General features: G+C 36.6%; 1 protein-coding gene and 1 long non-coding RNA gene across 4 annotated transcripts in view; one reads left to right on the forward strand and one right to left on the reverse strand.

The window, feature by feature from the left end:
* nsd2 (nuclear receptor binding SET domain protein 2) overlaps positions 1–25160 on the forward strand; it is a 99111-nt gene that overhangs the window by 49081 nt on the left and 24870 nt on the right. For both annotated transcript variants that reach the window (XM_073042276.1, XM_073042275.1), the window contains exons 7-16: positions 1627–1704; positions 6729–6850; positions 7569–7674; positions 7779–7903; positions 10289–10426; positions 11960–12083; positions 13446–13646; positions 17980–18159; positions 21048–21204; positions 21857–22062. In XM_073042276.1, coding sequence (XP_072898377.1) covers positions 1627–1704; positions 6729–6850; positions 7569–7674; positions 7779–7903; positions 10289–10426; positions 11960–12083; positions 13446–13646; positions 17980–18159; positions 21048–21204; positions 21857–22062 — 1437 coding nt within the window. The remainder of the gene's footprint in view (positions 1–1626; positions 1705–6728; positions 6851–7568; positions 7675–7778; positions 7904–10288; positions 10427–11959; positions 12084–13445; positions 13647–17979; positions 18160–21047; positions 21205–21856; positions 22063–25160) is intronic.
* The window catches only part of LOC140726210 (uncharacterized), a 60372-nt gene continuing 36651 nt past the window's right edge, over positions 1440–25160 (reverse strand). Inside the window, exons 3-5 of one of the 2 annotated variants that reach the window (XR_012098597.1) lie at positions 10709–10816; positions 7167–10403; positions 1440–1768 (exon numbers count right to left, since the gene is read on the reverse strand). This is a non-coding gene — a long non-coding RNA (uncharacterized lncRNA). Of the gene's footprint in view, positions 10404–10708; positions 10817–25160 lie in introns of both variants that reach the window. The other variant, XR_012098596.1, reaches the window with a different exon arrangement.

The following is a 25160-nucleotide window of genomic DNA, read 5'->3' on the forward strand; positions in this document are numbered from 1 at the left end:
TTCTTATTCCTCAGTTCCACCCATAAAACCTCACTAAACAAATTCTCCAGTCTGTCCTAACTGAGGACTGCCATGATTTTTCCCTGGTTAGTAGTGACAACCCTCACACTCCATCACATCTAAAACAATGGTACCCTGGAATAGTGAGTTGCCAGTCTTGCATTGAAATATATGCAGCACAAAACATTAGTTGTACAATGCTCAGCCTTTTGCTTCCTGACTTCGTCCGAGGTCTTAACATCTGTCTCCACAACCACTCTATCTGTTCTAGCACTCTGGTTCCCATCCCCATACAATTCTAGTTTAAACACTACACCTGTCAACCCAACACCCCCCCTTACCTCCACTTTCCCCCTCCCTCTTACCCCCCCCCCCACCAGCTTCTTAGCCACGCGTAAAACTGTATTATCTTCTTATTTCTGGCCACACTAACACAGGTAGCAGTCCTGAGACAACACTGGAGGTCCTGTCTTTTAACTTGGTACCCACCTCCCTGAATTGACTTTGCAGAACCTCATCCCTATTGGTACTTGTATGGATCATGACCTCTGGCTGCTCACCCTCCCACTTAAGAATGCTGAGGTCTCAATCTGAGATTTGTTGGACTCTGGTACCCAGGAAGCAGCATACCATCTGGAATCTCATTCTCATCCATAGAGCCTCCTTTCTAACTAATGAATCTTGTATCACCACAGCTTGTCTCTTCTTCCCCCCACCCCCCTTCCCTTCTGAGCCTTAGTGCCAGAGACCTAACTGTTCTGACTTTCCTCTGCTAGGTCGTCCACACCACCCCTCCCCCATCACCACCAGCAGTACCCAAAGTGGTATACCTGTGGTTAAGGAAGATGGCCACAAGGCTACTCTGTCCTGGCTGTTTAACCCCATTCACCCTCCTGATAGTCACCCAGTTAACTGTCCTGCAACTTGGATGTAACTACCCCTCTGACCTGTCCATCACCCATTCAGCCCCCACCCCAAACCTGTTAGAAGCTGGAGCCAGATGCACTTCTTGCAGTTGAAGTCAACAGGGTTTCTGGAGGTCTCCCTGCTTCCCCACATCCCACAGGAGGACCATTAAACTCGTGCCTGGCATCCCTACTACTCTAACTATGCAATTATAAAGAAGGAAGCAATAAATAAACTGAAAAGAAATCTATCTACATAAGCCTCTCTCACTGAAGCCTCAAATCCCAACTGTCTGCTCCCAATGAAGGCTACTCCATTTGTTCCTGCCTTATTTTAATTTGTACTTGGTCATGAATCCAAATCTCTGATATGCTGCTGTTCAAACAATTTATGTTAAAATTGTTCCCGTTTGCGACATGGAATACACTTCTATGTTAAGCAAATGCAGTGTTCTTGATCCTTTTTTTTATTACTTTACAGTTGTAAATTACTGGTGAATCCTCATTTCAAGTATTCATTCTTGCATCTAGTCAGTTGTTTAAATTATTTTTTATTATCAATAAAACTTTTATTTCTTACATTAAAATGATCAAATACAAGAAAGATACAAGAGGATCTTGATTATTTTTATCAATGATAGCAAACTAGCTAACAAAGCATGAATTCCTAATGTTCATTCACACATTTTTGGTTCCATTGTCTTCATCATGCTTCCAATAGATTTTCGAACAGGATCACCTGGGCCCACTAGACGCAGAGTTCTACAGGACTCTCCAAAAAGAACGACTAGATCTAGTGGTAGGTCAAAGGAAATCTTTTTTTCTGATTTTTGATTTGGATTTGCCAACTGTATGAAATCAAACTTGGAAAAAAAACAAATTTAATATTACATTTCACCATGCTTACCATTGTAATTCCTGGTTTAGTTAAGGGGAGACCTTGTCTGATAAATCTGATTATTTGAGGTGATAACAAGCAGGTTAGACAAAAGGGGGTCAAATGGATGTTATTAACTTGGATTTTCAGAAGACCTTTGACAAGGTGCACCTCATGAAGCTCCTAAACAAAAACAATCTCATGGTGTTAAAGGCAAGGCACTATCGTGAATAGAAGATTGACTGGCAGAAGTCAGAGACTGGGAATAAAGGGGTCCTTTTCAGGATGGCTGCCAGTGACTAGTGGAGTTCCACAGGAGCAGTGTTTGGACTGCTTTCAATTATACATAATATTCTGAATGAATGAACTGATAGTATTGTGGCTAAGTTTGCAGATGATACCAAGGTAAATGGAGGAACTGATAGTGTTGCTGAAACCAGGAGTCCGCAGAGGATTCAAATAGGTTGAGAGAGTGGCCAATGAAGTAGCTGATGGAATACAGTGTAGCTAAGTATGTGGTTATGAACTTTGGTAGGACAAATAAAACTAGACAATTTTCTGCAAGTGGAGAAAATTCAGAAATTGGAGGTGCAAAGGGATTTCAGAGTCCTTGTTCTGGATTCCCCCATGGTTAAGTTGCATGTTGAGTCAATAGTAAAGAGGGCAAAAGCAATGGTTATTAATCATTTTGAGAGGACTAGAATGTAAAAGCAAATGTCTACTGCTGAGGCTTTATCAACTATTGATCAGATCATATTAAAAACATTTAAAATTTTGAGCCCTTATGGAAGGATGTGTTAGCCAGAAATAGAAAGGCTTACAGAGTGTTAATACACAGAGTATATTTCCACTAGGAGAGTCTAGGATCCAAGGGCACAACTTCAGAATAAAGGATGTCCCTTTAGAACAGAGATGAGGAAGAATTTCTTCAGCTAGAGAGGGGGGTTGAATTTGTTAAATTCATTGCCACAGAGGTCTGTGGAGGCTAAGTCACTGATTCTATTTAAGGCAGATATTAATAGTTACAGGGAGAAGGCGGGTGATTGAATGGCAGAACAGATTCAATGGGTTGAATAGCCTAATTCTGATTCTATATCTTATAGTCTTGTAGCTTAGAAACGTGGGAACAAGAATCAGGCATGATTATCAAATTTTTGAAGTATAAATTTTGGATTCTTCTACTGCTTCAGCTATCACTGATCTCTTCTGCATCTTTCTTCACAATCTTTTATTTCACTTTTATGAGTTTATTGTGGGAAATTATATTTGCATCATGTCCTTGATGAAATTTGCTTGAGGGGTGATCACTTTTTTTAACCTCAAAAGATAGCTTCAGCTGCTGGACATATCTTACCAAAGAGGAGGTTCAGAAATTCAGCCTCGGCCCCTTGCCTCTGCTTGAATATAGCAGCTTTCCCTGCCATCTCGCTGCTCAAAACTGGTATTTCTCTTTTGCCCACGTTATCTCCTCACTGAGACAACTGTAGAAATGTACAACTTGGAATTGGACCCTTACTGTTCATAGCGACCATCAAGCAGCCCTTTATACACTGATCATACCTTGACCCATTTTATTCTCATTCCATTTCCATCAACTCACCAGAGACTCTGCCACTCATCTGTGTTCAATTTACAGTGGACAATTAACTTCCAAAATACATATTTTTGGGATATGGGAGGAAACGAGCACCTTGGGTAAGCCTACACAGTTACTTGTGCAAGATTAGGATTGAATCTGGAGCTGTGAAGCGGCAGCTCTAGTTGCATCACTGCAAATTTCATTACTGCTTTTCTCCCTAATCAACTGTATCAAGTGATTTCTTGTACTCTATTTTCAGTCTCCATTAAATTTGTCCACATTATTTTCTGTTTGTTGTTTTGATTTGTACTCACATAGACCCTTCTTCAGGTGGATTTCTCAGCCCAGTTTTACACCCATCTTTGACTTTGTCAGTTTACATGATTTTTGTACTTTAATGTTCAAAATCACAGATAAAGAGTCTCTATTATGTGCATTTTCCTTTTTCCGTACATATTCTCTTTTGATGTTCCTTGAAGATGAGCTTTTTCAATTCACATGCAACTGCAGTTTTTAAAATTCAGTTGCTGGTTTTTAGGATTCTATTCATCAGGATTTTTCCACCACTAGTAAATATTTCATCTATTTGTGCCCATCATTCCTTGATACAGTTCAGGGTAGTGCATCAGGCACATATGTCAAAGGATAAATTAGCCCGTATCTTTCCCAATATTAATCCTATTTGTGATAGATGTAGTACTCGGTTGGCCACTTTAACTCACATGTTTTGGTCTTGCATAAAGTTGGAGAATTTTTGGAAAGATGTTTTTAAAACCTTATCACAAGTGCTAGATCTGGATTTACAACCAAACTTATTTACAGCTATTTTTGGGATTATTCCATCGGAAGCAGAATATATTCCTGCTTCTGCTCAGTCTTTTCAACTTTATTGGCTAGGAAAGCCATTTTACTTAAATGGAAGGACCCTAACCCTCCTGCCACCTTTTATTGGCTTTCCTCTATCATGTCCTGTTTAAATCTAGAGAAAATAAGAAGTCAGACATTGGATACATCCTTTAAATTTGACCTTTTATTCAATATTTTCATATGATCTGATTTTTGTACTGATTCTCTTCCAGCTATTTTTTCAGAACCTTGGATTTGATCAGAGTCTCTCTTCTCATGGTTTTTCTCAGGATGGACTGCCCAGTCCTTTTTTTCCTGTTTAGAATAGTGTTTTTTCTCTTTTCTTTTATAAAAATTTCTAATAGTTCTTCCTTTCTTCATAAATTGATAAGAGAATTATACATTCTATATCAAATTTACACTTTGTAGATCAATACTGTGTCATCCTGATACTGTTTATTTTACCTTCTGTATGTATTGCTATTGACATATACCAGAGATGTTCTGCTCCTGTTTGTATACACTTTTTTTAAATCAATAAAAAGATTTAAAAAAGAAAGGATTTTTCTACCACTACATCCTGAGCTCTGTCTTTGGTTTCAAGTTCTTATTAAAATCCCTGCTGTCTTACACTGACAGCTGTCCAATACAAACCTGGTCTCTGCTCCCATAAGCCCAAAGGTCATGGGTGATAGCTTTAACCATTCATTCAAGATTTTGTTGTACTATTGGGCCTTGTTCATCTCTGAAATCAATTCAATCTTCTTGGATCATCCTACAATGCAAAAACAGCCATTGTTTCTACAGAGAGAGTACCTGAACCCTTTTAACCTGGTTCTTCTAACCTAAGTTACAGGGAAAATGCTGAACAAGTTAGGCCTTTATTCTTTGGAGCGTAGAAGGTTGAGGGGGGACTTGATAGAGGTATTTAAAATAATGAGGGGGATAGATCGAGTTGACGTGGATAGGCTTTTTCCATTGAGAGAAGGGGAGATTCAAACAAGAGGACATGATTTGAGAGTTAGGGGGCAAAAGTTTAAGGGTAACACGAGGGGGAATTTCTGTACTCAGAGAGTGGTAGCTGTGTGGAATGAGCTTCCAGTAGAAGTGGTAGAGGCAGGTTCGGTATTGTCATTTAAAGTAAAATTGGATAGGTGTATGGACAGGAAAGGAATGGAGGGTTATGGGCTGAGTGCGGGCCACTGGGACTAGGTGAGTGTAAGCGTTGGCACGGACTAGAAGGGCCGAGATGGCCTGTTTCCGTGCTGTGATTGTTATATGGTTCTGCTCTTTCCTCCAATACAAAATTTAAGAAATAGATGCCATCAGAGCAGCTTTCTCTGCCACTTTCCTTTGCCCTCCAGCCCACTGAACCAAAATATTTCCCTTATTTCTAAATTTGAATCTTTCTCTAGTTTCCTTCCTATCTCCCTTCAGTGGCTTTTCTTTGAACTGCTTGTGTACCAAAAGCTTTGGAAGTTCCCTAAGAAGGCAGAATGGTTTACAGTATCTTCCTTTCAAGATGTTCCTTGAAATCATTTCTGCAACGATTCTTTTATTGAACAATGATGTTGCTTTTGCTGTTTTACTATTTATTGTGACTTTTCTAGATTTAAATAATTCTGGAAGTAACAACTAATGGTGCCACCTCTTGTAGAATTCTTGGGTATAGTCTGTCAAGTTCAGGGAGTTTGTTAGTTTTCCAGAAGTATTAAGTATTCATATAAAAATACATTGTTGCTGTCCTTGGCAGGTACTGACAATAATTGCTTTTGATTTATTCACTTGGATTTAATTCAGTATGGATTTTTAACCAGTTAGTAATTTTGGCTTGCAGACTTTTGATTCTTAACTGTGGCTCCTTTTGGAAGGAATGATAGAGGAGGCTTGAACTGGACACAAGATTTTTAAATATGTAATATATATGTCACTAATATATATTTTAAATATATGTAATATTTTTAATACAGAATCGGAGGGAGCAACACTTAGGTGTAGATGTGAGTTTTAATGTGTCACACTTTTATAGCTACATTTGTACAGATTTAGAAATTACAGATAGCTGTTGTGGCTCCAGAAATAAAAATAACTTTAAAATGCTTTTAAATAGAACAAATTTAAAATTTGTATAGTACTGAGTTACATACTCAGGATCGTTTAAAGCTCTTCACAACCTAAATTTGTTTAGTTCCAAAGGTACCATTTTGTGAAGCAACACAAACAACCACTAACATGATGACTAACATAACTCGTCAGAGGGCAATGTACTAACAGGGGAAATGAATTCTCTCAGATTATAACCATGGGTTCTTTTTATATTCACTTACTTTGGCAGGCTTCAGTTAAATGCCATCTGCAAGTTGGTAACTGGCTGTGGAGCTTCCTCAAAATTGCATAGATTGGTAGTCTTGATTAAGTACTTAAGTCCTGGAGATGGGGCTTGAAGTCAATATCTTCCCGTCTAGACAAAATTGGTAAAAGCTTTGCCAAGCTCTTAACTGTATATTATTTCTCTATACAGTGACCTCAGAATCAACTAGACAAAGAAGGATATCCAGAAAAGTAATAGATTACAGAGAAGACTCCCCAGAACGGATCAGCACCAGTAAGAGATTAAAGCGAAGCTATCATGAGGATGAAAAGGTGCTTATTGTATTGCGTGTGAAATTCTAAATACTGTGCACCGTGTGGGCTGACCCCTTGCCATCTCCTGTACCCTCTCGGTATGGACACACTTGCATCAATGTTTTTTCCAGTTCCACTGAGACTGAAACATATTTCATCCTGGTGAAATCTATCTTGTCACATTTAAAATTTTTACCCCTGATTCATTTTTGTCCTTTTTCAAAATCCAACTAACTGCTTTTGCTGCTCCTGCCAAGCCACACACACACACACCAGATTATTAATTGAAGGGTATGTAAACTGTCCATTTCCCTTATAATTGATGTTGTCTGACCTGCTGAGTGTTGCTCCAGATTTCCAGCATCCTTGTAGTCCATCTTCGGAACTATCTTGAAGAAGGGTCTCAGCCCAAAACATAAACAGTTTTTTCATTTCTGTAGATGATGCACAATCTGCTGAGTTCCGCCAGCAATTTGAGTGTGTTGCTTATATTTACTAAGCCTGGTTTTACATCCTGTTGTGTCCATTTCTGAATGTTGGCAATGTTATTAATAAATGCTTGTAAGAATGATTCAAACAGTCGAATAAATGTACTCAGAACACCTTCATGACATTTCATCGTGCTTCTGCTGAGAAATATAATAGGCCTTTTTGTATGGCTGATAATTTTTTTATGTATTAGATATTTTAATATGTTAACTAATTAGTACTGACATTTACATTTATGATTTCAAAGTATGATTTCAGTAAAACCGATCAGGCAGAAGCATGTGGAAGTGATGGTATTGAGACTGGAGAAACATTGCCCACTTATACCAACACGTCCCAAAGCAGTCAATCAGGTAAAAATTAGTAAAAATGCATATGATTTATTTAACACAGTTTAAACTATAAGAGAAGCTGAAAATGAATTTAAGCTCAGTCTCTCATTATTTCCTCCCCATAGAAATAAGCAAACTCTCTGATGCATGTAAACCACTGAAAAAACGAAGCAGAGCATCAACTGCTGAGACCCTGGTGCCAGCTGTCAGCAAGAATCCATCTCCTCTAACTGTATTAACAGAAAATGAGGTAAATTTAAAAGGGGTAGCAAGTAATGCAACCTACATGGAAAAGGGTAAATGTATGTTGTGATTCAAGCTTGGAATTTAGGATAGAAGAATCAATAAGCTACTGCCACAATTTCAGACCTTCAATATAGACCTATCGGTATTGAATTGCTGCCATTGGTTTATCACGGATGTTACAAGACAAGTTGTTAATGTGCTAATTGGCGATGTATTTCATCCACAATGCATTTGCTGTGTATGTTTTGGGTTAGGGGGATATTACTGTTTTATGTTCAGTGCCAATTAAACCATGCTTTCTCCAATTTGGCATAGAACTGCAACCTCCGGAGGGAAAAAAGTATTGTCATATTTATGACCTTTGCTTTGTAACTTAGTGGAAAGGTTTGGAGGTTAGTAGTTGCTGAGATATTCACTTCCTGACCTATTGTTGCATCTAATATTTATTAAATGAGTTTCTGGTCAGTAAGAGCCCTAAGATGTGGGGAATTCAGCAGTGATAATAAATTTTATGGGCATTTGCATTGACTGTCTTGTTAAATATGTTCATTAAGTAGCATTAATTCTATTTGCACTTACCTGTTTTGCCTCAATGTTCATGTCTTGCTGTTTCAATTCCTTTGTGATTCTGATTAGAAGAGAACTCTGCCATCAGGGTACATCCCACATTTTCCATTATGATAGTGGAAAGGTCATTGCAAAGGCCTGGAGCTGACATGATTGGCCCAGTACAACATAATAGTATTCATGCCAAATATTCTATTGGAAGATTCTGTGTATACATTATCACCTTTTTAATTTTACTATGTCTCCTTGATGCTGTACTCAATCAGATACTGTCTTGATGTCGCCTCAGAATTTAGCAGATTCTAATGAATTTTGAAGTTTAACGGCCCTGGTGGAACTCGGATAGCTAGTTTTCATTGAGGAAATTGTATATAATAACATGGGTTGTGGCACATATTTCTTTAGAGAATGAGAGTAGGTATATCAGTCATTAACCATGTTTGATTACTCCAATTATAGCAAGGGGAGATATTTAAAATATTACATCTAAATAGTCTGAGGAATATCGATTATTAGTATAAACAGCTTTTGTCTTTAATTTTCACACATTTGCAACTTGAAGATTCACAGTTTCCATCTTTAGCAGGCTTGAAACCTATTTACTCCCATTGTTTATTTTTGTTGTGTTAGAACTGAGTTACTTGAATCTCATTATTGACGATATTGTTCTGATTATTCCATTTTTAGTTCCTGGTTAGTTGTAATCAATCATCTGTTCTAAGACAATACTTCAATAAAACAAAAACTAAGTACTGCAGATGGTAGAAATCTAAAACAAGAAATAAATGTTTCAAGTAGCATTTGTGGATACTGAAACAATTTATATTTAGGTTGATGACTTCTCAGTGTACTGTTGAACATTTGAAAGCACAAACATGGCTTTAGTTAAAGGCAAGGACAAAGTAAATTTGTCAAAAGTCAGTGTGTATTCAATTGTTAAATTATTTTTAAGGAAATAGAATTTGTTTTCATAATTTTTAAAGAGCATCCAAGACCAATTGTAGCAGTCCAAATCATAATTGCCATTGACCCAGCACATTTTTAATGCTTCAGTCATTTTCTTTTGCAGAAAGTTGAAGACCGTACCTTTTTAAAATTAATACATTGTTAACCTTAGTAACATCTTTTGAAGATCCAATTTTTCTGGTATTTTCTGTCTCTGAGAAGTAGGTCAAATAAATAGCTTACCTGCTGAACTACTTTATATCATTGAAACTTTTGTGGGTATTATGCAAGGCTGTGATAATAAATACTTTTGTTGAAAATGTATTATTATCACACTTCACATTCGCCATATTTGGTAAAACAAATAATCTTTGAGTACGCCTTTATGTCAGCAGGCTTTTTGACACCCTTTTACTCTTATAGTTTTAAAACATTTAAACTTTACTACACCCATATACAAGTTTCAAAAACAAGAAAATCTGCAGATGCTGGAAATCAAAGTAATACACTCAAAATGTTGGAGGAATTCAGCAGGCTAGGCAGCATCTAATGAAACCAGTAAACAGTTTATGTTTCATTCCTAATGAAGGTCTCAGCCCAAAACATTGACAGTTAACTCTCTTCCATGGATGCTGCCTGGTCTGTTGATTTCCTCCAGCATTTGGTATGCCAAATATAAGTTTGTAGCAATTTATTAGAAATTTGTTTGGCACTAGCTTGGTATTGTACAAGTTGACAAAAGATCCCATAATTCAGCTTAGGTGGGTGTTAATACTATTTTTGTTACCCAGCTGATGAAATAAGTTGTTTTTTTTAACATTACATTTATTTTGCAACAATGCATAACTTCTGGGTCTTTTTTCTCTTTTGTGTTTAGACATCATTTGATGGACAACAGGAGTCGGGAGATGAAAGTGCAGATGAGACTCCAACAGAGGTTTCATCTGTATCATCCAAAAAATCGCAAGGAGAACGAGGGGGCAGTGGTGCAGCTAGGAAAGAAGGAGTTTGTCAGGTGAGAAGGACCTCAAGCATACATACAGTACAAAGAAATAGAGCTGTTCGATCACGTGATCAATTTAATTCATGATCAAGAAAGAAAATCTAGAATCATGAATACTACAGATGTGAAAGCATTCCATCCATCTTTCTGACTTGATTAAAACTATTGATCGCTGGATATTTTTATTATGTGCTTGACTTCTTATGAATAAAGAAACTGGCTCCCTATTTGTGTGCGTTTTTTTAATTTTTTATATTTAAATATATATATATATATACTAGTGATAATAGATACCTTCACTCATTATGATCTGATATTGGAAGAGTCTGACGTTATTTCGGTGTGCTTTATGCAGATTGAAGTTAATCCTCAGAAGATTTCAGTGTCTCCTCTTGGTGTTATCTGTAAAATTAATATGGACAGTGAAACTTTTTTTTTAGTGGTTTAAAGATGCAATTTCTGCCACAGAAAATTAAGAGTGGAAACTAAGTTACTTCAAGTATGGAACAAATACTATTTAAATTTTGGGCTCATTATAAAGCACCATTTCACACAAATATTGGCTGATTTTATGCATGTTGCATTGGATAATGTATGTAATGCAATTGTGGAAAAAGCCCTGCATTTTTGACAGGGTTACATGTCGTTTAGATTTGACTGCAGAGATGCTTGGTTTGGTGGGACTATTCTTGCCTTTAACTTAGATACCAAAATATTTGCTTTTCCTGAAGTAAATCTTTGAAAACTTTCATCAATGATACATAGAGGATAACAAATGTAATGTAAAGTTCCTTGTTTCTGCTTCCCTTTAGGTGCACTGTATTAAGAATAAGATTAACCTTCACAGTCCAAATGTACAGTCTTTGCATAATCATTTGGTGGAGGTCCTTAGCTTTGGGTTTATGCATTTTTTGAGCTTGTGCACAAAAATGTTTTAACAAATCTACAGGACATATAAATAAACACTAAATGTGAATTAACAGCAAGGTGAAAGAATAAGTTTCTGTACTTTTTCAAAAGAAAAATGAGAGGGCAATGGATTCCTTGCTGGTCTCCTTGCTCATCCTCTTCTGCCTTGTCTTCTCTTGTCAAAAAGAACTGAAGATTGCCACGTGGGGTTACTGTGTTTGGGCTCGGGAAGGGGGCGGTAGTGTGGTTCTGGCTGAATCTCTTAAAGGGACAGGCATCCTTAGAGATTTTCCAATTGGTATGCTGATCTCATCCAAGGTATGTGGAGGACAACTTCTTTTGAAGATTGAGGAATACTGCACCTAAAGGTGAGTAATCTGTCTTTCTTCTTAGTCTATATCTATTTTTTGTAAGCTTAATTTACTTTGCAGCTGAGATACGGTAGAGAGCAAGTGATTTAAAAAAAAAATTTCTCATGTTATAGTCAAGAAACTTCTGAATAATATAGGAATGGCATACACAATTCATTCGAAAGTAAATTTGAATTGCACACCTTTTGCAAGCATGGAGGTTTAAAAATAAATGAATTTGGGCTATTATCTTTCCCACTAACCGATATTTTTTTTCCATTTCCAGGTGTGTGAGAATTCTGGAGACCTGCTGTTTTGTGAGGGACAGTGTTATGGGGCGTTCCACTTGGCTTGTCTTGGGCGGTCTAAATTACCTCAAGGCAAATTTATGTGTAGGGAATGCACATCAGGTAATATGGATTAACTTTTTTCCAAACAAGTTAAGGTTATCCAGATTCTTTCCTTGATTTTAAAATCTGAATCCATGCAATCCAAATCAAATTTAGATTGGTTATAGATATTTCAAATGCAATTCAATTGTGAACATGTATGAAATGTTTTATTTCTCATTCATTTTTGCCACAGTGTACTCTTATTTACAGCTCATCAGTGAGCTTTTTAACTGCATGTTCATTTCAAAATAAATACTCAGAAATATTGCAGACTAGTAAGTTACCAATTTAGTTTCTCTTCACTTTTTTAAAAAAAAAATGTGAAATTTACTTAGCCAAAACCCTGATGTGTTAGAAACAAGTATTTAATTAATTTGGCTAAAGGAAATAATGTTCAAATTGCAATTAACAAGAAAAGCAGCATGAGGATACAATTACTAAAACTTTGAAACAAAAACAAAGTATGCTAGACACATTAAGCTGTATTAGTGGAAAGGAAAGCATATTAACATTTCAAATCAGACCTTATTCTGATGAAGGTCTTGAGTTCTTTAATATTAACTTTTTCCACAGGTACTCCCTGACCAGCTGAATACTTAGTACATTTTCTGTTTTTGCTTGAATGATTACATGGGCTGCTAAAGTGAATAAATTCAGTTTATAATAATGACATGGAGTCTTTTACTTAATTTGAACTTAATGACCAAAATTGCTTTTATACTTCCATTATAAAACTATTCAAGCTTTTAGAATTTTTAGAATGTCAGGTTTTGCAATGACATACAGGAAGATCTGCCACGATGTTAGCTGCATCATTTGAACTTGATGTTGAGCAGACGTGTAGCAAAATGCAAAAATGTTGTAGGTCTAAGAGGGTATCTCATCAAGCCCTGGGGTTTTAACCATACTAATTCACCCCAAGACCACAAGCACCATCTCTTATGTAATCCAGTTATGGTCCATGACCTCACTACTCTATTGCCTTAGCTCCATAGACTCTGTGTCTGCCTCCCAAATAATTTAAGATCTTTCCCCCACGCCCCATCTCTTTTAGCTCATTCCAGATGGTCACACTGATATTCAAGAGGATCAGTTTTGTCCCCTGCTATCCTTTTCGCCTTATTCTAGCTACAGAAGTCCCTGGAATTCCATTTCACTTTGTCAGCCAGAGCAACTTCGTTCTCTTTTGGCCCTTCTGTTGACTATATATTTTAACCTTGCCAAGAGCTAAAATAGATAGATCATAATTCAATACACTTTCAAAAATCAAAAAGATGTTTTATTTTTAAGTTAGTATACATTGTATGTTTAGAATGGCTAGGAATACATATAACATTGACTTTTTTGGGTTGATTTTATTTATGTATTTATTTTGTGCAGGTGTTCACACTTGCTTTGTTTGCAAGAAGAATGGGCCTGATGTTAAGCGTTGTATTGTTCCTCTCTGTGGAAAGTTCTACCACGAAGACTGTGTCAGAAAATACCCTCCAACTGTGTTCGAAAACAAAAGATTTCGATGTCCCCTGCACACTTGTATCAGCTGTCATGCCATAAATCCCTCCAACCCTAGGCCAACAAAAGGTGCAGAATCTCTTGGATAAATACAAATGCCTAAAAACACAGATTATTGAAATTTACCTACAGTGTCTATAAAAAGTATTCACCCCTCTTATAAGTTTTCATGGTTTATTCTTTTACAACATTGAATCTCAGTGAATTTAATTTGGCTTTTTGACACTAATCAACAGAAAAAGACTCTTTTGTGTTGAGGTGAAAACAGATCTCTACAAAGTGATATAAATTAATTACAAATAGAAAACACTCCCTTCATCAGTACTTAGAAGATGCAGCAATTACAGCCTTGAGTCTGTGTGCCTCAGTCTCTATAAGCTTTGCAATTCTGGGCGCTGCAATTTTACCCATTTTTCGTCACAAAACTGCTCAAGCCCAGTCAGATTGTATGGGGATTATGAGTGAACAGCCTTTTTCAAGTCCAGCCACAAATTCTCTTTTGGATTGATGTCTGGTCTCTGGCTTGGCCACTCCAGGACATTGTTGTTTGTAAGCCATTCCTGTGTAGCTTTGGCGTTGTGATTGAAGTCACTGTCTTGCTGGAAAAAAGATCTTCTCCCAAGTTGCAGGTCTCTTGCAGAAACAGTGGCTTTCTCTTTGTCACTCTCTTATGTCATAAAGCTGCGACTGGTGAAGAAGCACTCGGGCAACAGTTGTTGTATGCAGTCTCTCTCATCTTAGTTACTGAAGCTTGCAACTCCTCCAGAGTTGTTATAGGTCTCTTGGTGACCTCCCTCACTAGTCCCGTTCTTGCATTCAATTTTTGAAGATGGCCTGCTCTAGGCAGATTTACAGTTGTGCCATACTCTTTCCATTTCTTGATGATTGACTTAACTGACTCCAACAGAAATTTTCTTGTATCCATCTCCTTCTTTTCGATAACCTTTTCGCTGAGTTGCTTGGAGTGTTCTTTTGTATTCGTGGTGTAGTTTTTGCCAGGATACTGACTCACTAGCAATTGGACCTTCCAGGTACAGGTGTTTTTTTACTAATCAATTAAAACACCTTGACTGCGCACAGGTTTATATATAGCTAGGACCCCTTCACTAATTATGTGACCTCTGACGCCAGTGATGATTTGATCTGACATATTAAAGGGAGTCAATACTTATGCAATCAATTATTTTATGCTTTATATTTGTAATTAATTAGATAACTTTGCAGTGATCTGTTTTCACTTTGACATGAAAGAGTTTTTCTGTTCATCACTGTCAAAAAACCAAATTAAATTCACTGTGAATCAATATTGTAAAACAATCAAACTTGAAAATTTCTAAGGGGGTGTGAATAATTTTTATAGACACTATTTATAAAATGACTTGCCAGTATATAAACTTAAGTGGGTTTGGAGTATAATACTTTTCAGTGAACACTAGTGTGTTGCCCTTCCAACAGAAAGCTCGAGAAAGTTAAAAGTTTTAATTGTGTACCACAGCATTAAATTATATTGTATACATGTCCACGTGTCTTCAAAGAAAAAACTAACACGGGGCTTGATTTATTCTTTTATTTGAAAGTGCACATTAAATGGGATGTGGAGGAATGATTTTTCCAAATAAATGTAAAATCATTAACTCTCAGGCTACTTCAGGAGTCCATTATGGGGAGAGTTTTATCACAGATGTATGTAAATGATTTGGAGTCGTGAACTACATGCAGCTGTCTTAAATTTTAATTGTACAAAATAGAAAAAGTGTCTTGGGGAGTATACTGCAATCTATGACGGCAAGCTGGCTAAATACTGCCTGGAAAGAGAAGAAATTTGGGTGGAATGGATTAGAAAGCTGGAAGGTGCTGACATGGATTTAAAGGTTAAATATGGAAATTATGAATAATGGAATGTCAAAAGTGTGGGTATCAAAACAAGGGGCATAGATTTACGATGAGAGGATGAAGTTTTAAAAGAGATTTAGAAGGATAGTTATTTTTACTCTGATTAATGTTTGGAACTTATTGCGAGAGGACATGGAGAAGTTAGAAGGAATCACTGCATTTAAGAGACAATTAGACACATTTCAATAGGCAAGACACAGAAGGATACCAATATGGACCAAAGGATTAGTATAGATAGGCATAAGGGTTGGCATGAACGTACTGAGTTGAAGTGGACATTTCTGTGCTCAACAACTCTTTGACCTGATTCCGTATGAGATGGACTAAAAGTTAAGGTGACTGAGACAAAGGTTTTGTAAACCCATAATCCCTGTTGTAGAATTCTGGACATTTCTTTAAACATTTCCTTGGAGCTTTGTTGATGCTTGTTTGAGTTGAGATGATTCTAGAGGTGCTTCTGAATTGGAAATGGTAATCCTGGTGATGAACTGCTTACATAATTCTAAACCACCATAAAACATTAAACGTAAGAGCAAAATTAGGCTGACTCAATAGGCCGATTGGATAATGAACAGATTGAATGCCTAAAAATACTTGTTTGAGTGAGCATTCAGGTTTGGATTTAGGGTTAACATGGGTTTCTATCTTGAATCCCTAACCAGTGATACAGTCAAACCTACATTTCATCATAAAAGAAAAACTAATTGTGGGAGGATTCCAGCATTACTTTAAATTGATGCTTATAAAATACAGTTACTTACTTGATTGGTTAGGGGAAGAATGGGAATTGCCTAGCTAAAGTTTATTGTGTACCTTGTAATAAATTTCCAGTTTAATTTTACGTATTCAATGAGATGTACCTGAAACACCATTTCCACCAAATTTATGGTTTAGTTTTAAAATTAATTCTCAAAAGATGGGAAAATATACTAAATGGGACAAATATTTTTGTATTCTGATGAGGGAATGCTGTAACATTGAGCCAGGCATTGTATTATCAACAAAGAGGTAAATATGGGTTTATTCCACTGTATGTTAGGAATGAATTTTTTTAATTGCCTTTGAAACATGACAAATTTCACTTGTATCACCCAGTTGGTTCACGTGTAAGCCAATTTTTTGTTTCCTTTAAGAAATTTGTGAAAACTAGCAGAAAAATACAAGCAAACAGTCAATGTGGTTTTATTTGGTTGCGGAAGGTCCTCAACGAGCTGGTACACAAAAGATTGGTCATCAAGTTGTTTTAGGAGTAATATACCAGTGATATGTGGCAGAAAGCTGGTTGAAGACTGTTACTAATGGCAGTCTACAAATACAAATTGATTAGTTTGGGAAATTGAAGAGTTCTGGGCTGAGAGAGTTGCAATTTGGGCGGTAAGAAAAGATGAGACTGAGTTCAAAGGCTGATGATATTTGGGCTGTGGGGAGGAATCAGCAGATTCAGAGGAATATATACAAGCTAGGTGCATGGATGAATGCATGACAAATGGAATGTAATATAGAAAAATGCAAGGCTTTAGTAGAAAAATATATGGATTAATTTTTAAAATAGTAAGAAATTGAAAGGTGTTGGTGATCAGAGTAATCTAGGTGACGATGTATACTTACCACAAACTTAATATGCAGTTAATCAAGTTAGAAGTGCAAAGGGTTCATTGTTTTTTTTTGCAAGGGAATTTGAATACAAGAATAAAGACATCCTACTTGAATTAGAGACCTAGTGAAATGGCATTTGGAACAGGTCTGGTCTCCCTGCCTGAGAAAGGATATAATTGGAGTGAAGTCTTATTAATTGTTGGGATTGCCACAAGGAGAGATCAGGTAGTCTAGGCCTATACTCTTTTGAGTTTAGAGGATGAGGGGTGACATCATTGAAATAAGTGATTCATCTGAGGTTTGATAGGGCTAGATATTTGAACGTGAGACATTTTCAAGGTACAGTTCAGTCATTTTGGATATAGCTGAGAAGAAATGTCTTCAATCAATGTGTTCTGAATTTTTAGCATCCTTTGTCCAAGAAGGCTGTGAAGGCTCAGTCATAGTGTACAGAAGAAGGAGATACATAGGTTTTTAAATTTTAATCAAATCAAAGGATAGGGGTTAGCACAGGAAAGTAGGTGTTCTTATTTTCAACTATACAACTTCGGTCATTGATAGGAAAAAAACTTAAAATTTATTTCGTTACTTTTTGGAAAATATCAGGCAATTCTTAAAAAAAAGCTTTTAATTACTGATTAAATATATTCTTTTGTTTAAATACTGAAGATGAAGTAAGGACTTTTCTCCTTAATAGTATATTTCAAAGGCTGATATTTAATTGCGTGAAGCAGCATCAGTTAACAACCAGCAGAACAAAAATTTTTTGTGGAACCACATTGTTTTTAACAAAATCTTTATTAAGAAATTATTTAGGTTTTCTACGTGCATTTAATGTGGAAAATATGGAGAATATTTCTTTATAAAAATTGCAATTTAATTTCAAGTATAATAATAAATTCTTTATTACCAGGGCGAATGATGCGTTGTGTTCGATGTCCTGTGGCCTTTCATGGAGGGGAGACCTGTATTGCAGCTGGGTCTGTGATTCTGACAGCCAACAGTATCATTTGCACCAATCATTTTTCTCCAAAGAAGGGTTATACACATCATGCTCATGTCAATGTTAGCTGGTGTTTTGTCTGTTCAAGAGGTTAGTTCAAGATTTTTTTTCTTTCAGATTTTCTGAATTGACTTATTTTGATCACATTATCATTACACAATGAAAGGCACTATTCTGCCTGTCTTGTCCATTCTTTATGAAGGAGCAAATAGACTCATTGCATTCCCTGTACATTCACTCCATAGATCTGCAACTTCTTTACTTTTGGATAATAAGCCAGCTTTTTTTTTACTACTCCAGTTATATCTGCCTCTAGAAGTGCATTCTAGTCTTCCAACAAGTTGCTAATTTTGTGATGTCTTTAATATTCAGCTTTCTAAACAGATTCATGACTTTCTCAAACTGCTACAAATAGCATCTCGCAAAAATCTTTACTTCGGCCGATGTTTACTTGGGGCATAGAGCTTGGGCACTTCCCTTTTGAAAAGCTTATCATTTCACAGAAGACAGCCATTGAATCAATTGTGCCTGTGCTTGCTAAAGATAAATTTTGAATTAATCCCACTTTTCTGCTCATGATCCATATCCAGCTGGTTGTGGTTCTTCAAGTGCCTATTCTGGAAGGATTTCCACCACCACCTTTCCTCATTGAGGGAGATAATTTTTCTCAACTCCCTTCTCATCGGTTAACTTGTGTCTATATTTTGCTGTAACTGGCCTTTCTACTATTGGAAATATTTCTTTGCTGTTTGTACTTGTTTTACACTTATAATTGTAAACACCTTAATTAAACCAATTGAGGAAAATTTTTTAGAAGGTATCCTGGATATTATCCTGACCACTTGTGTATTGGTGTAGATTGATTAAAAATATTTATTAAATAATGAATGATACAAGGATTAAACAATATAAATGCACCTCCCTCTACCTCTTCTTCTGGCAGCATTTTCCATACTCCTACCACACTCCATGCCCCTTAGATCCCCTTTAAATATTTTCCCTCAAACTTATTCCCTCTAGTTTTAGACACACCTATCCTTTAAGAGCAAAAGAACAGAATATCTATTCCCCTCTATTTTATAAAACTCTGTAAGGTCAACCCTTGATCCAGGGACAATAATCCCATCCTATCCTGTCTGCACTCATAATTTGGGCCCTCCAGTGCCACTATCATCTTGTAAATCTTTTCTCCATCCTTTCTAGTCCTGATGAGCAGAACTGCGCACAATGCTCAAAAATGTTGGCTTTAATTTTCCAAAATTCCCTTGGTTCAGGGAACATATCACTTAGTTGGAAAATAAAGAATGCAAATATTCAATTCTTAAAGGAAAAACCAAACAGGCCAATCAGCTTATCTGTCTTACAGATATTTTTGCAAGCTGCTTAACGATATGGGGGCTTTTGAGAGGGTGCAGAAGTTGTTCACTGGGATGTTACTTGGATTAGAGTATTCATTATAAAGAGAGGTTGGACAACTTTGTTTTCTCTGATGTATTGAAGGTTAAGTGTGATATGGTAGAAGTACATAAAATACTGAGAGGCATAGATAGGGTAGATAGCATTTTTTGCCCCAAATGGAAATATAAATTACTAGAAAGCATACTTTTAAGGCGAGATGGGAAAAGTTTAAAGGTGGTGTATGTGGCAAGTTTTATTACGTATTGAGTGGTGTGCGCCTGGAACATACAACTGGGGAGGTGGTGAAAGCAGATATGATGGTCATATTTTAAGAGGCATATAAATAGATAAATGAACAGATAGGTAATGGTCAACATAGAAGTACAGGTGACTGTGTAGTTTAAGTTGGTGTCACGGTTGGCACAGACATCTTAGACAAGGGCCTACTCCTGTGCTGAACTCTTCTGTCTTGTTCCTCAAGGAACAGTGGAAGTCTTGCAATATATTTACAGTAAGACAGAAATAGGTTCAGGTTAAAGTAATTCAGGCCTTGATGTTATTAACTGCCACAGCAAACTTGAATGTCAAATGGTCTGATGCTCTAAATTTGAATATTTTTATCAACTTTGTTTGCAAGAGTACATTCTCAGCCCAGAGTGTAATCCGTCTAATACAGTTCCTCGGTCCTGGCAACATCCTGGTAAATCTCCTTGGCACTTGCTCTAGTGGTATCATATCTTTTGTATGAAGTGCTCTGAAGTAAAATGTGCTGTGATTAAAAGGACTCCAATGGATCTAGAATTCCAGGAAAAAAGTCCTCAGCTCCCTGAAAGTGGTACCGCAAGTGAATAGAGTTTTTAAAGGAAGCATGTGACATGCTTGCCTTTGAGTAAAAGTTGATGCTACACAGTTTCTTGAGCATGTCTGTTTGCCAATTTAAATATTGTGCTTTGATCTTGAAGAATGAGTTAACTTTAGAAACTTAAGTATTATGAGAAAGTACCTTTTTCAGAATTCTACCTGCCTGATGTAGTCTGGCTATGAATGAGAATCTGTCTAAAGCAGGGGTTCCCAACATTTTTTATGCCGTGGACCTTTGACATTAACCAAGGGGTCCATGGACACCAGGGTGGATACCCTGAATAAATTCTCTTTGTATGCAAAGCCACAAATAAATAACCTTTAATATTGACTTCCTATAATCAAATTTTTGTATCTCTGCAAGAATAGCCTCAAATCTTATTGCCATCAGCTGCATCTAGTAGGCATATCAGTATCTTCCAGTGCAAGTCAAGATTATGAAAGTGCTTCCACGTTGCAGTCACTTGTCACATTCAGGAAAAAAAAAGCCCATCCCTGCTAAAATACCATTGATAACAGCTTATTATTCCACATGGTCATTTTATGTGATCAGAGAAATACAGCACCTCCTCTGATCACGAGATGAGTACATGGACAGTGGAAATCAATTATCAGTTAATTTGAGACTATTATGAGATTCTATATAAATGCAATAATTTGTTCTTTGTAAGCATGTTCTGTAATAGTACCCTGAATTAATTTTATGTCATGTTATACAGGGGGAAGTCTTCTATGTTGTGAGTCCTGTCCTGCAGCATTTCACCCAGAATGTCTTAACATTGACACCCCTGAGGGGAGTTGGTATTGCAATGACTGCAAGGCAGGCAAGAAGCCACGCTACAAAGACATCATCTGGGTAAAGCTTGGAAGCTACAGGTAAGTCCAGATTTATAGACGATTTAATATTATTTTGGAGTTTTGTTTCAGTAAAGTTTATTCACATTTATAAAAATACTTTGCATGGCAAGTTGATTGTAATTCCAATCTAGAAAGCAATTTGTAATCCCTTGTCTAATAATCAGAACTTGCCACAGTACTGGAAAAAAAATTAAATTTGCAAGCAAGAGGTTGCTCCATTTGGCTACATGCTATTTCTGTGACTATTTGGCTAGAAATTGCCGTCTTGAAATTTAAGGAAGCATGTTCAGCTATAAAATATGACTACACCCTGGCCTTTTCTTGAAGTGAAGAATTATTTTTGGACTATGCTTCCATCTTCTGTGCTTTAGTATGGTATTAGCTCAAATTGTTCTTCCATAATCCTTTTGGAAATTTTATACCTCACCAAATGGTACCCAACCTACCAAGCAATTCAGATTTACTGCTTTTATTTCAGATTTCAAGTATTCACTTCAGTTTCAAGTTTTTAAGTACTGTATATTGTTTTGGGAATTACATTTCATTATATTATAGAGAAATAAAGCCATCTATTTAACTAGGCTCTTTAATTAAGATAAAGTTGCCTGTTGCAATAACCTAGATATTACTTTCATATTGTTGATAACCTGAAATGTGTTTTCATACATAGATGGTGGCCTGCAGAAATATGTCACCCAAGGAACGTTCCTACAAATATTCAAAATATGAAACATGAGATTGGCGAATTTCCTGTTCATTTCTTCGGATCAAATGACTACTTTTGGACCCACCAGGCACGTGTATTTCCTTATGTGGAAGGCGATAAGGGAAGCAAAGACAACAAAATAAAAGGCCTCAGCAAGGCCTTTAGAAAAGGTACTACTTTTAAATTAATAACTTCAGTTTAAAAAATATTCACAGATTTTAAAGTTCTATTTCTGTACCAACATTTAATGTTAGTTTGAAGATGATGCTGTGTGTTTAGTTCTTTGTGAGAGTTTTGTCTAAACTGTGCAAAGGAGATCCAAGAAATGAATTTTAAAAAAAGACAAAATAGATTACAAAAGTAGACTGATGAAAGACATGGAAGCTCTGTGAGTTCTTTTTAATGTTTGTTTATTTTGTGATGCAGTGCGAAACAGGCCCTTCTGGCCCACCAAGCAGTGCAGAGGAATTTTGTACACAACTAGCAAAGGCGAATGTGAGTTCCTTTCAAATGAGTTGAAGGATTTCTAATAGGGAACAAGAAAATTGCATGAGTATTTTGTGTCCGTCTTCACAGAAGAAAACAAAAAATGCCTAAAATATTAGAGAACAAAGATCTAGTGAAGATTAGAATCTGAAGAGAATCGTTATTCCTACAAAAAAATTGCAGAAGTTGGTGAGCATGAAAGCTGATAAATTTCGAGGCCTGGTTATATACCAGAATTTTTGAAAACTGGGGTTCTTGAGATGCTCTGCTTATCATCGTCCAGAATTCTGTGTATTCTGGGGTCAGGTGGATACAGCACAGAAACAGGTTCTTTGACTCAACTAGTCCTTGCCAAACAAGATCCCCATCTAAGCCAATCACATTTGCACATGTTTGGCTGGTGTCCCTCTAAGCCTTTTCTATCAAAGTATATATCTGATAATTTATTTTAAATATTGTTATTATACCTGCCTCAACCACTTCCTCTGCCAGCTCGTTCCATACACATATCACCCTTGTGTGGAGTAGGTTGTTCCCTGGTTCCTAGTAAATAGTTTCCTCTGCTTGAAACCTATGCCCTGCAGTTTTTGATTACCTAGCCTTGGGGGTGAGGATAAAGACTGCACTCAGCCTATATACGCCTCTTACAATTTTATACACCTCTCTGAGTAATCCAACAAGTAAAGAAGTAGCCTACTCAACCTCTCTTTATAACCCTTTTCTACGCGTCTTAGCAATATCCTTGTAAAACTCGGCACACTTCCCAACTTGATGGCATCTTTCCTATAGTTGTTACTATGGATTGGGGGAAAGTAACTGTGACTTCTGTAAGGAAAGGGGAAGAATACAGATTGTAGGAAAAATAATGAAGGATGTAATAACAAAACACCTGGCAAAGAATTGGATAGAGTTGACTTGGATTGATTAAAAGAAAATGTTTTTGTTTGATCTGTGGGAGTTCCTTAAGGATAGAACAAGTACAATAGAAAAGGAAGAAGCATTGAAATTGGATTTTCAGATGATTCGATGAAGTCAACAAGGCATAGAGAAATGGAAATAACATCCAGATACTATTCAAAAATGATTCATGAGGCAGGAGGCAAAGAGTGAGAATAAACATCAGTCACAAGCTATGACTAGTGAGGTTCTGCAGAAATCAGTAATTGGGCCCTGGCTATAAACAGTTTTATCAACAATTTGGCTGAGGGGGTGAAATAGCATATTTCCAAGTTTGTTCACAATACAAAACTTGATGGAATTATAAGGAGAAGGCTGCAAACATGCTTCAAGGGGATATAGACAAGTTCAGTAAACAGGTGAAAACGTGGCAGGCAGAATACATTATGGTGAGAAAGGTTAAGTGCACTTAATTTGATGCACAAAACAGAAAAGACAAGTTGTTGTCAATTATGACAGATTGGGTAGTGGTGGTTTTCAAAGGGACCTAGATATTAGGCCATACCCTGAGAAGGACATGCAGGCTTGCTCTCCTTATCTAAAAAAAGGAGGTTGGTGAAGAATCACCAGGTATAGTTGATTGCATGAAATGAGGTAAGATAAAAATAGGTTGGACCTATATTATCTAACATTTAAAAGAATGAGGACAAATCTCATTGATAATTTCATTGTTCTTAGAGGGTTTGACACTGAAGTGAGAGCATTTAGCTGACGGTTCTGACATTAGGGGTTATACTTAGAATGAAGGGTAGGTTTCTGAAGCAATTTTAATCTCAATTAATGGAATCTTGAAGATTAATATTTGTAGCTGAAGGATTTTTGTACATCTAGTACTTTTAGACATTTTCTTTGCCAAAAATCTAGTTCATTGTTATCTTAATACTAATATTTTAAAATATATTGGATGCTTGTTTTGGTGCCTTTTAGTCAACTAGGTCTGGTCTTTGTACTGAAGGAAATGTGGCATCCAGTTTGTGCAGAGCAAACTTGTATGATAGCATTGTAAGAATTAAACAATCAGTGATATTTTTAAATAGATAATTTATAATCAGGACTCTAGTGTCTCATTCTCAACAATTTAGGTACTGCAATGAGATATTTTGAATCTTTATTGAAGGACAAAATGGACCTCCAGTTACTATTTCAATCAGGCAATAGCACCTATGAAATTATTGTATCTACTCAGTATTGTATTGAGCCAGTCAGCCTGGATTGTTCTGCTCTGTTCTGTAGATTGAATATGAGTTTCTAAATTGGAATATAGTGCTGTCTACTGTAAGAATAAGTGATGACATGGTTGAGCTGATGGGACAGATATTTTAAAAGTTGGTTCAGCTCCTATAACATTGTTCTACTTGTCTTTTGCTCTTTTTGGCAACTTCCTCAATTATCTATTCTTGGCCTCTCTTATTTCTCATCTACATGCTGCACCTTAGACCTTGTGATGCAAAAAAAATGGTTGTTTGCTCTTCCATGCTATTGACATCCAACTTTATCGCAAGAACCTGAAGGTAGTAATCTCAATATTACAGTGCCACTTGACAAATGTGTAATGATGTAAGAAGATGCATTACTGTGCAAAAATCTTAGGCAAAGATATATATAGAGTTAGGGTGCTTAAGACTTTTACACAGTAATGTATTTGTCAGCGTGGAGCAGTGAGAGAGTTTGTAAATCTAGTGGGACCAAAAGGATGTTGGGAATGGTGAGGGTGGTGCAGGTGCGGGCATACCCAGTCCTGACACACCAGGCAAGGTCACTTTATTCCAAACAGTTGGTTCATTGATCATTGCAGAATGTCTCTCTGGTGTTTCCTGCTCCCTCC

The sequence above is a fragment of the Hemitrygon akajei genome, chromosome 4 (assembly GCF_048418815.1).
Source record: "Hemitrygon akajei chromosome 4, sHemAka1.3, whole genome shotgun sequence".
NCBI lineage: Eukaryota > Metazoa > Chordata > Chondrichthyes > Myliobatiformes > Dasyatidae > Hemitrygon > Hemitrygon akajei.